Source organism: Marmota monax, unplaced genomic scaffold (assembly GCF_021218885.2).
Source record: "Marmota monax isolate L192 unplaced genomic scaffold, Marmota_monax_Labrador192_F-V1.1 WCK01_AAM20220418_F8-fsc00097, whole genome shotgun sequence".
Taxonomy (NCBI): domain Eukaryota; kingdom Metazoa; phylum Chordata; class Mammalia; order Rodentia; family Sciuridae; genus Marmota; species Marmota monax.
Window position 1 is genome coordinate 4,921,822 of NW_026694162.1, and position 13,125 is coordinate 4,934,946.

The following is a 13,125-nucleotide window of genomic DNA, read 5'->3' on the forward strand; positions in this document are numbered from 1 at the left end:
AGTAGTAGTACTTTGTTACAACAGCACAAGTGGACTTAGCCAATAACCATAAATACTGAGACACACCTAGGTTTTTCAAGTCCTTTGCTGGGGCGGGTGGGGAGACCTGGTACAGAAAACCAGGCATGAGCACCCTCTTAAAACTTAAAAAAAAAAAAAAAAGCTGTATTCCCTAATACTAAGGGCTCAACATTAAAGTTTAAATTTTTATCATACTGTAGAGCAGAGTAGTTCACACTCACTGAATGAAAGAAATTTTTATTACTTATTAAAAAGCAACTTACCTCTGGCTCTAGTTTAAAATTGAGCCACTCATCAAGTTTTAAAGCCGCCAAATTAGCAGTAGTTCTATCTTCCATTTCACTGTCACTACTGTCATTGGGAATGCCATCCACTGCTCCAACACATATTGAAAGAATAAATAATTTTTACCACCTTATATCACAGCAAAATAGTAAACAGAATAAATACTCTTTACGTGAACAAATCCTCCTGACATACTAACAATTTGTATGAGAACTTCTCCAAACCAAACAGATCATAAATTGAGTCACAATATTTGAAAAAAGAAAACAGGACATTTTAAAGATTAAAATTTCTAATCACAATGTAACAAGACAAAATTTTAAGACATAAACTTAAAAATTGAATCACAATTTTTAAATAACAACTGGATGAAGAAGGAACTATGAACATAAAACAGGTATGAAAAAATTACATATAAAAAACTATAGAAGATAATCAAAGCAACTCATATAAATTTATAGGGTTCAATTTTAGAAAAAGAAAAAAGGAAGCTACATTGTAGAAAAACAGCATAAAACCCAAAGAAAAATGGAAAAGAAAAAGACCGATGCATTAGAAAGACAAAATAGTAGTAATAATTAAAATAATAGTTAAAATTTTACTCCAGTTATTTGAAAATATTAATGCACAACCCTCTGTAGATTTAATAAAGAAAGCACAAATCCTTCTAAAAACATCAGCAATGAGAAAAAAATCATAAAAATACTAGATTATTCAATAATAACCTAAAAAATATACTATGCATAATTACAGATTTTAAATCTTCAAAGAAATTTATTATATTCTTTTTTAAAAACCACTAAAACCAAAGAACAAGAAATAGAAAAACCCAAATCTACTTGAGGAAAAATATTAAATATCCTTGAACACCAAGTATCAAACATTCAAGGAAGCAAGTAATGACTAGTTCATTTAATGAGACAAATCTGAACCTAACCCTAAAATCTGATAATACCTAAAACCTAAACATACCTGAATGTATAGAAGCACACACCACACAAACCCTATATATTTAATAATTTTAAATAAAATGCTAGAAAAATATTTATCAATGTAATAAAGTCTACTTAGTCCAAGGAAGGTTTATTTTCAGAAAAATAACAAATTCAATGAGAAAAACCTACATACCATATCAGCAGGCTAAACTAATTCTAACTCAAAAACTATTTTTAAAATTCAGCACATTTTGCTAGGCACAGTGGTGCATGTTTGATATCCCAGCAACTCTGAGAGGTTGGGGCAGAAAGATTGCAAGTTCGAGGCCAAGCTCAGCAACTTAATGAGGCCCTAAGTACCTCAGTGAGATGCTTTTTCAAAACAAAATAGAAAAAAGGGCTGGGAATGTGCCTCAGTAGTAAAGCACCCCTGGGTTCAATCCCCAATACCATCCCCCCTCAAAAAGGAAAAAAAAAAAAAAGGAGCACATTTTTATCAGAAAAAAAAAAAAAAACAGAATAATTCTACCCTAATTTAATAAAATACTATTAAGGCAAAACTCAACATTATAATCAACAGTACAAATTTAGAATTTGAACCTTTAAAATTCAATAAGACAAAGTCAGTCATTAATATGGTTTTTCAAAGTCTGGAAAAGAAAGAAAAGAAAAAAAAATTGGTAACAAATGAATTACCAACCAAAGGTGATATAATTTAACAAACAGAAAATCCACTGGATTATAAGAACTTTGTGAATAACAAGGCAAACAAAACATATTAATGTCAATAACAGTATTTCTATTAAGAAAGATCAGCAGGAAAATGACACAGAAACCTATTGGCCATAACAAAAAACACCAAAAAAAATCTTCAGAAATCTTCCCATCTCCTGAAAAAAGTTACCTAGGGGGAAAAAAAAATGATATTGCTGAACTTAAAACAAGGTACAGCTAAATAAAACACTCTCAACTTCCTGGAAACAAATACTAAATAAAAATCACAAAAGAATTGTTGCTTGCAGAAAGGAGCACAAGAAGATGACTAGCAAATATTCATTCAAAAAACAGCATAATTATAAAAGAATAAGCTTAATAATGAAAGCAAAGAGTTACAGGTAGATCCTCCACTAATAGATACATAACTTACTATTAAGCAAAAATACTAAACGAAACATATAATGCACATGTTATTTATTTATATACAGAAATGTAAAAGAACAGGAACCTTAAAGATGCTAAATTTAATACACAATCATGCAAATAAAAGAATACATAAGGATACGAAAAGAAAAAAAAAAGGATCCATAAGGATTATTCAATAAATGGCACAGATAAGGGGAAAACACTGGAGCAGGGGGCTACATTTTAAACTACAATCAACCTGGTTAAAAAAATAGATCTTAAAATTATAGAAAACAAAACAAAACTTATTACTTCAATAGAGGAATAAAACTTTCTTAGCTTTGAAAGCAAACAGAAAAGACTGTTTAATCTGAATATAATAATTAAAATACAATATATATAGTAATAGAAATTATATATACTATATATAGTAATCAAAAGAAAAAATATACATAAGGCTAAAATGTATACTAGACTGCATTAAATATAATAGAAAAAGGGCTAATGCCTTTAAAATCATAAAACTATGATTTAAATTTTTAAGAAAATATCAATAATTGATAAGTAAATGGACAAAAGGTAAAATACTCAACTAAAGGGAAATAAACTAATACATGGAGAATTCTTTCTTTTGGCAGAAATAGAATTAAAAGTAAAAACAAATCTTTAAATATTTCATTTTTAAAACAAGTACCCAAAGATGGCATAATTGCAAGAAAATTCACTTTTAATGGCCCTCATATGACTGATATTGTGGAAGAACCACAAATATTTATATGCTTTTACTAAGCAATTTCCACTTCAAAAAATTTTAACCCAAGGAAAATATTAAATGAATGAAAGTAGGATATACAGGTGAAGGTGTTAAAGTACCAGTGCCTCCACTTTGTATACACTCTAATGAGTTACCTCCCATGCTATTCCTACTCTTTCCAAACTCAAACCATCCAATGAAAATGTTATTGTCAAAGTCAACAATAACTACCACACTGCCAAAAAAAAAGAGAAAAGAAAAAGAAAAAACTTGAAATTTTCAGTCCATACCTTTTTCAATTTCTCAAAGTAACAGTCAACCACTCTTTTCTTCAAACATATTTACATCCATCACTGGGCCATTCTTTCTTCCTCTACTCTAATTTACACATTCTCTTCAGAAAATCCATTCTCACATCTTTAAATATCATTTACAACCTGATCACCTTCAAATTTGTATTATCTAGGCCTTTTTCCTGAGGTCCAGGTAATTATATTCAATTGCCTTCTGAAGAAATTTCACTAAGGATGTTTTTTAGTCATCTCAAACTCAACATGTCTAAACAGAACTCTTGGGCTTTTTCCCTACACAACCTGCTCCTCCCAGTTTTTTGAATCTCAAGTAAGTGGCATCTTTATTCAGCAAGCTACTACAGCCAAAGACCTAAGAGTTATACTTTGGTCTTCCCTTTCTCTTATCAGCTACAATCAATCCAGCAGTTACTAGCATCTCCAAAATAATTCTGAATCTACTTTTCATATTAGTGGTCACCACCCTAGTTCCCAGCTATCATATGTCATAAGAACACTGCAAGGGGCTGGGGTGTGACTCAGTGGTAGAGCGCTTGCCTTGCACACATGAGGCACTGGGTTTGATCCTCAGCACCACTATAAATAAATAAACAAAATAAAGGTGTTGTGTCTCTCTCTATATATATATTTTTAAAAAAAACACTGCAAGAGCCTCCTTCCCGCCTCCACTCTTCCATTATTAGCCCTTAAGCAACCCTTCCACTCACCCAAGATGATCTTTTAAGAAAAACTTATTATGTTACCCACTTTCTTACTTAAAATCCTTTAATGATTTCTCTTCCACTGACTACAAATCCATGCCTTCCTTTCAACATCTCACTGCCCTCTACCACTGATCACTGTGCCCAATCACATAGTCTTTTTTTCAGTTCCTAGATCATTTTCTAGTGTAGAATCTTGAGTTTTCCAACTTCCTCTACCTGTAGGACATTTCTATTTCTTCATATGGCTGGATGCTTATCAAATGTTAGGTCTCAGTTTAAATCTCATTTCCTCAAAGTAACTTACACAGGCTCCTTCTAAAGGAGGTCACCCCTAAAGCAGTCCTCTTTTTATTTTCCAGATTGCACCATGAAGATTATCATTTATTGTCTGTCTACCATGTCTACTGTTAAGTCTGGAGGACAGAACTATCTTGTTTTCTATTAAAGCTTCACGATTAGCACAGTAACTGACAAATATTTACTGAATCACTATATATAAAAGTTCAAAACCCTTAAAAGGCCCAACTGAAAATGAACCTTTTATATTCACTATGCCACTTCAATGAAATAAAATATTTTATAGTTATTAATATGAAATACTAAAAAGGTGTTAAATATTCTAATTCAATAAAATAACAGAATACCAATAGTATGAGGAAATAAAATATATTAACAATTAGAAAAAATATAATATTAAAAAGCATTTATATAGAGATAATGGGATTATTAGTAATTAGGCTTATTCTTTTTAAAATTACTTTGTTAAATTATCATTTAAATTCAAATGAAAAACAAGCTTCTTCCCATCAGCAACATTAATAAAAAACACACAAACTGATGTCAAGTTACTTCAGAAACCAATTTCAAGCATAGTAGTATATTAGTATTTCCTAATTGTCTCACTATAGCAAAAGTGAGCTGCTTCTACTACACAAATTTTTGCAATTTCACAATTTTTATTTTAGTAAAAAAAACCTTTCATTTCAAATATACATTTTTATTTCCTTCATAATACACTTACCTCTAAAGGATGAAGGTTCCTGAAGAGCATTACTTGCCAACCTAGCTGGTCCACAGAATACCAACACAGTGACAGGTGTCACTGCTGAACAACATCTAATATTAGCTATTCTATGAGCTCTAGTCATTTCATCATAAATAAGCCAATCTGTGGGCAGTGCCTGGATTGCTGCAGCTTGACCATTAGCTGGAGGAATCTATTTGGAAAGTAAATCAAAACACTGTTAATTGTATTACCTCTTAATTTCCAGGGAATGCTTATAAATGTAAAAAATCCCTTGATGAAATAGATGTATGTTAGTACTCAAGCAAAAATTAAAGCTACTTATTGATCATGTAGTTTATATAAAAGTCCTCATTACTGTTGCAATTCTAAGATTCAATCAAAATTTTGTTGCAATGTTTATACATATATAACTACTTTCTTAAAGCAGGCGGGTATTTGGAGTATTTTTCACTAATTTTCAGTTACCTAAATTAGTTTAACTCAAGGCCTAATAGCATTAAAAATATTTTACCTTTTTATACTGAGGCTCACTGAGAACTGAAGTAGGATGAAATCGCACTTTTTTCTCCTTTGGCCCTGTCAATACTACATTCTCTCTGTCCACATGGACTAAATTAGGATACATGCCTGCCACCAAAGCAGCTTTAACAACAGCCCAGTTCTCAGAGTTTGTGTTAACATCTCGAATATCACCACCACCTCGTGCTCTCACAAAACCTAGAAAGAGGAAAAACACCACACCAAATTTTTCTATAGTGCAAAAGATACTTGAAAATTTGTGGGTTTTTTTTACATAAAATTATACAGCTCATATAAATTTAATGGTATGCAAATAACACAATTAACAGAATCTGTTCTAGAAAGTCTAAAAATACAGAACCAATATAGAAAACTTCAGATCTTCTCAAGTTAGATTAAGCATAGTATTTACTGGGGCCTAAGGGATTTCTTAAACTGCACTATCTTGCAATAAAGTTCTCTATCAGCTGCTATTAGAAAAAACTAAGTTCACAGATGAAAACCCAAACTATTCTTCTGACTAGTATTAATGTTTTGATTACGATAAACATTAATGTGGAGGTGAACTTAGGTAATTATATAGTATTCTAGCTTGAATTTCAAAATTCTTCATATTTTCTCATCTCTCTCTCATATGTAATATTTCCAACTCTAAATCCTTTGGCTCTTATATTATTTGGGCACTTCGGCTAATTTGTGAATTTATCTTTTGACTATCACTTGCCTTCAATGTACTATGCTACTCAACAAAAAGAAAGAAAAAGGGAATTCAAAGAAACAATTCTAAAAGAAGATAGAAAAATTAGAATCTTTTTGAAAAAGATTCAAGTACCTTCAAGTGATTCCAATTGTTTTGGTATTTCAAAAAAATAAAAAACAGCACTCATATTTTTATAATTTCTATTTCACATAGCTAAAATAATTATTGGTTAATAAAAACAAAAGAAAATATAACAACTATAAGATCTAAGTTGATATTTGTTAACAAATATAAATTGCTCATTACTGACAGTATCAAAAGAATATTATTCTGTCTATATGTTTTTCAACTATAGTTTCTACAATATTTTTCATCAAAAAGCAAAAGTTGAGGTCAGGTAGAAATAAATCAACTCATAAATATAAGATGTACAACATAATAATATCATAAAAATAATAGGAGCTGGCATTACTTAACACCAGAAATAAAATCATGTATGGAGGTATGAGTGTGGTACTCTAAGCAGCTTAAATAGATTCTTTAGGGAAAACTTACCTGATGCTCTAAGCTGACCAAGCAACTGTGTTCTCATGCCTATAATTATTTCCATGGTAGCTTGTGAAAGAAAATTCTTCTCACAAAAGGCTCGCTCCCACCCATCACTTCGTGCTTTCTGCCAAGCCTATAAAAATGGAATGATTATATAACAAGACACATTTAACAATCATTTCTATTTTTTTCCTTTCTTTTTTTTTTGTAAATTTTTTATTGGTTCTTTTTAGTTATACATGACAAGCAAAATAAGGGGCTGGGGTAGATTAAAAAAAAGAATAGATAAGAGGAGTAAACAATATGGAATGAAAGGAAGGGAGGAGGGATTGGACAGCTAAAGTCCCTAGAATGAATCTGACCTAACTTTCCTATGTACATATATGAATATACCACAATGAATCTCACCATCATAAACATCCACAAGACATTAATTAAATATATATATATATATATATATATATATATATATATATATATCAGAAAGATCAATAGAGTGGAGGGAATTCAGCAGGGTGGGAGGAAAGGAAGGGAAGAAGAAATACTGGGCCATGAATTAGAACAAATTATATTCAATGCCTTTATAGTTATGCCATAGTAATCATTTCTTGATGAGGCAACAAAGTAATTTAAAACCACTACACTAATCACAAGGTCAATTCTTAGTTATTCTATAAAATCAAAGGCTTTGTTATCAAATAAAATTTACCCTTAATTTATACTCAAATGGTATTACAGCCATTAATTTATAAAATCCCAGTGAGAACTAAGTATCAAGTAACCTAAATGAGCAGCTTTATAAGAACATTTATCTTTTCAGATGCATTTGCTAACTTTATTTCACAAACATGTGAGAAGTTTTCAAGTAAACCACCATAATAATACTTTTAATGTCTAAGAATCTTGCCATTCTGATCCTCAAAAAATAACCTGCATATCAATCTCCTAATCTGTCTAAGACTGGTAAACGGGATTTCTAAAACTCATCTATTTATAGTATTTAAAAAAGCTACCTTTGAAAATGAGTTCTCTTGCCCCAGAATGAATGAATATATATATATATATATATATGACTATTACTCAGCATTAATAGATAATAAAATTATGGCATTTGCAGGTAAATGGGGAAGTTGGAGAATATCATGCTATGCAAAGTAAGCCAATCCCAAGAAACCAAAGAAATGTTCTTTCTGATAAGTGGATGCTGATCCATATTGGGAAGTGTGGGGCACATGGGAAAAATGGAGGAGGAACTGTGATTGGGTAAAGGGAAGGGAGACAAGGGGAGGCAACATGGTGGCAGAAAAGACTTGGAATGAGATGGACATCATTTCCCTAGGTACATGTATGACTGCACAAAAGGTGTGACGCTAAATTATGTACAACCAGAAAAATGAAAAGTTGTGCTGCAATCATGTGAAATTAATCAAAATGCATTCTGCTGTCATATATACCTAATTAGAATTAATTAGCTAATTAAAAAAGAAAAACTTGGCTATAAACTACACTAGCTATGTAATTTAGGACAGGATAATAACCTTCTTTTAGACTTCGCTTTCTTATATGTAAAATAAGGGTAATATTTCTGACCTTGCCAAAACTATAGAATAGTTTGGAGATAATGTGTACAAAAAAATGACAGCAAATTATCAGCACATATTAGGTGCTTATTAATGGTAATTCAGACACTAAATTATATTAGCCTACATATGATTATTGCCATGATTATCTTTCATAAAAAATGTATATTTATAGCCTACATTCAAGAGAACTTAAGGATAAAGAAGATGTCTTCTTTTCAAGTAATAACACACTCTTCCCCACGTATCTAAATTTTCATGTTATTTTCTCAATTTCTCATATTATCTTAAAAGATTTTAAATGATATTGGAATTTTTTTTAGGGAATTAAATTCTCAGCAGAGTATCTTGAGCACACAAGTAAAAGATGGACTCTTAAAATATGAAATAAATAGATATTAAACCCGGAAAATTTTCTCATAAGCACTGTTCTATATACTTTAATAGACAATGTTTCTTAACTAAAAATTTGGAGTATTTCTTGATCAAGACATGATTGAAAGAAACTCAATATCAAAAAAAATACACATACTTATACATACATATAATATCCCTAACAAGGAAAACATGATGAGAAAAAAAAAAAAAAAGAGCAACCAGGCTAGGGTGGTATAGCACTTGTCTAGCATGTATGAAGCACTGGGTTCAATACTCAGCACCACATTAAAATAAATAAATGAATAAAAATAAAGGTATTGTGTCCATCTACAACTAAAAACAATCTTTTAAAAAATCATGATAATTTTAACATATTAACAGCAAGAAGATATTTTTCTGGGCTTTTCAGCTTGGTATATAAATAAAGTTCCTATAAATCAAAAGAATAAGTAATTATGAAAAATTAAAAAGAAAAAAAATATTGACTTATTTTTAAAGAAATCATGGGAAATATAGTTCCCAAACACAGACTAGAAGAGTCTCAGGTTAGAATGACTAGTAGAAAGAACCATCTCTTTCTATGAAAGGCAGGCTCACACTTCATTCTAGATGTCAGAACCTTAATAAACACGCCAAAATTACCAAAAATCTGTGATTTAGTAAATGAAGCAAAATTAATGGGATTACTATTATTAATTGCTATACTTGCTCCAGAAATGCATTTATAGCATTTTCAGAAATGAACAACAGTACAGGTACCTGGAATGCTCTGAGAAGTGCCATATGGTCACTGAAAGTTCCTGCAGTGAATCGTTTCCTGCAAAGCATAGCTGCACGCTTTTGAGAGGCCTGGGTAGGCAGTACAAAAGGATCTCGATAGGCCAGTGTGCAGGCAATTGTAAGGATAGGGTCCAGACACTTTAAAACAACAGCACACAGGACCATTTTACCAAGATGTGGTTCCACTGGCAAGTCGGCCAAATGATATCCAAGTTCAGTCAGATCTTCCCATGCATCCATTGCATCTATTGTCTAAACAAAGGAGAAAGAGAAGAATTTGGCATGTCCCAAAACTGTTTAACTCAAAAACCCAAACAATATAAATTTTCTTAAGCTACCAAAACTAATAAAAATATATTTTGCTTCAAATATATATTTAAAAATACCTATAATTTTGTCAACTATTAATTATAAGAGTATGGTTCAAAGTACATGATAATCTACAATAAGATAACTATTTAGTTGAGACATGTTCTCCTTTAGCTTTAAATTTCAAGTAAGAAAAATCAGGTAAAATAAAACTATTAAGATACCAACCTTAAGCATTTGTACAGCATTTCTTACAATTAAAGCTGGTGGAGGTTCAGGAGCTTTCATAAGGAAATCAGCAATGGTACAATTAACTGGGGCTAACAGCTTGGTATGTAAACAAAGTTCCTATAAATCAAAAGAATAAGAAATTATGAAAAAATTAAAAAGAAAAAAAACACTGACTTATTTTTAAAGAAATCATGGGAACTATAGTTCCCAAACACAGACTAGAAGGGTCTCAGGTTAGAATGACTAGTAGGGAGAACCATCTCTTTCTATGAAAGGCAGGCTCACACTTCGTTCTAGATGTCAGAACCTTAACAAACACAATCAACTCACACCAAAATTACCATTGCTTGCTCTGGTAATGTCTCCTCACATAGTTTTCAAACATAACACTCAAGAGTCATTACCCAAAAAATAAATTTTTTCTCCCCTCTTTATGCTTACTACATTCCAGAATCTTTTTTGCAATCAACAAATATTTAGGTGCTTTCTAGATACAAGGTACTACTATGCAGCAGGTTGGAGAAAAAGAAGACAAGTGTCTACTCTCATGGAATATACACCGATTCTGAATAACTAATTATTTAATTAATTATTTGATCACAATTGTAACAAATGCTCCAAAGGATACAGGGAGCCAAAGAGATAAAATGACATTTAATCAAGTTCAAGAAAGAGCAAGAGAGGGAGGCCATGGAGAAGTCAAAGACAGTTTCCCAGAGGAAATGACACTTAAACTAAGATGTAAAAACTGAGTAGGAGTTTATCATAAAAGAAATAAGGGGTAAGAATTTATGGAGAGGGGACAGCAAATGTTAAGGTCCTAAAATAAAAACAAACAGAATGTATTTGAGAAACTAAAACTCACTAGTATGAGGAGAGACAGGCAGAATAGCAAGAAATAAAATTTTAGTCGTAGACAGGAACAGGTTATTTAGGCTCTTGCTAAGAATTTTTTATCTATCCTTGCACAACAGAAAATCACACATAGGCATTGGGAAATGGGAAATCATCTTAGACATACGAATGCCAAAAATATGGTTCTACATCTAATAAAGGTTTGGAAACCATTATCTAGCCTAATTCACTAGAAACTCAAGTTAATGTACTTCTGATAGTTTTCCCTAGAAGCTACCCGGTGTATGGTTGTTCTGCGAAGTTAGAAAACTGTAAGAGAAGCAAATCATAAAGTCCAGGAAATCAGTTTCAAAATTACCAATGTAATCTCAGCATCCTACACAATTTTGGTATTATTTTTTGGATCTTAATTTGTTGTCTAATTCTACTGGGAAGTCTAAAAGTGAACAACACTATGTAGTCAAGATAAGTAAAACACTACATACACACACACACACAAATATGCTTATAAACTCACCCATAAACACCCTGAAACAATTCTTTAAAATTTCAAAGAATTGTGAATTGTTTTCTTACATAAAAAAATCTTGTTATAGATATATCCATCCTTCAGAAATTTTAAATTTTTACTTCATAAACTGAATTTTTGAAAGTCAAATTAGTAGAAGTTGGCCCCTCTCCTTCTTCACCCCCTCAAAAAAGGCCTTTTAAGATTAAACAAATTTCTACCTGTAATGGCATTCTCAAAAGTTCTGGAGTCTGAAATTCCAACATATTTTGGAATCGGAGTCTACTAAACAGACGGAAACAAATTCCAGGTCTACATCGGCCGGCTCTTAAAAACAAAATACAAAATTAAGAATAAAGCAAGCAGTAAAGATTATAACAAATAAACTGTAAAAGCAATGTTGAGCTAGGAAACAGAAAAATAAACCAGGATTAAGACATCCTTACTCATCCTCTACAAATCCTTTTAGAAGGCATTTCACTTACCTTGGACTCAACTATTTCATTTACTGAGGGAGATTCATAAATGACACCTACCTGATATACTTGCTAGGGTAATGATAAAAATCAAAAGAAATAATAAGCTTTTGAAAGCAAGTAAAAGTCAAAGCATAAATAAATGGTAATTTAAATTTAATCAGTTTTACTGAAGTGTTATCAAGCATTGTGTTCGGGGCCCCTTATTAGAGTTGTATGAATTATGTATTACACAATTCCAAGGAATTACCATTTATTTATCATAGACTATAATTTTCTGGGAAAAAGCAGAAAAATATCAAAAGGAAAAGTAGTCTCTTCTCAGTCACTAAGTTAGTTATCTTTTTATCACTGTGAACAAAATACTTAACAAGAGTAACTTTGAGGAAGAAAAAGTTTATTTGGGCCCATGATTTCAGAAATCTCAATCCATGGTCAGACAAATCACTGTGCCTGAGGAGAGGAAGGCCATGATGGAGGAAAGTTTCTCAGATCATGGCCACCAGGAAACAAAGAAAGAGCAAAAAATTAAGCAATTTTAATATCATGTGACCTTTATCTATAAGACCATAGTTTATTCATCACTGTATTGCTAACATTTACACAATGAAGGATTCAATAAATATCTCTTGAAACATAACCATGAAAATGTCTATGATTTCTTTTACTTTCAGTTATGTACAATTAACAGTATATAAACCCTAGCTAAATACAAAAAGCGACACTTGTCTTAAGAGAACACCTGAGGGGAGGTTTCAAGATGGTAGAATAGAAAATGTCACTTTCCTGGCTGTTCTATGGCAAGAAACCAAGAAAGCAGACAGGCAGTTTCTCAGCAAGGTAGGTGAACAAAAAAGGGGAAAGGGAGCTTTACTGGAATTTAATACTGGACATACAAAGCAGATCAGGAAATCAGGAGGTTGGATATAACAAAACTAGGAAGAAATCCCCAGCGCCACAGCACAAGCATCAGCCATAGTGGTCCCTCTGTGAACACAGAGGAGAGATAAGGGAATTAGAGAAACCTGCATTTTTAGGAGGCCTGAGGCGTGTGTGGGTATAGAGATTTTAGAGATCAAAG

General features: G+C 31.6%; 1 protein-coding gene across 3 annotated transcripts in view; it reads right to left on the reverse strand.

Moving 5' to 3' along the window:
- The window catches only part of Ythdc2 (YTH N6-methyladenosine RNA binding protein C2), an 80,729-nt gene that overhangs the window by 17,176 nt on the left and 50,428 nt on the right, over positions 1-13,125 (reverse strand). For 2 of the 3 annotated variants that reach the window (XM_058585984.1, XM_046465824.2), the window contains exons 18-24: positions 11,790-11,895; positions 10,203-10,322; positions 9,645-9,917; positions 6,934-7,060; positions 5,671-5,876; positions 5,154-5,349; positions 285-397 (exon numbers count right to left, since the gene is read on the reverse strand). In XM_058585984.1, the coding sequence (XP_058441967.1) occupies positions 285-397; positions 5,154-5,349; positions 5,671-5,876; positions 6,934-7,060; positions 9,645-9,917; positions 10,203-10,322; positions 11,790-11,895 (1,141 nt within the window). The remainder of the gene's footprint in view (positions 1-284; positions 398-5,153; positions 5,350-5,670; positions 5,877-6,933; positions 7,061-9,644; positions 9,918-10,202; positions 10,323-11,789; positions 11,896-13,125) is intronic. The other variant, XM_046465825.1, reaches the window with a different exon arrangement.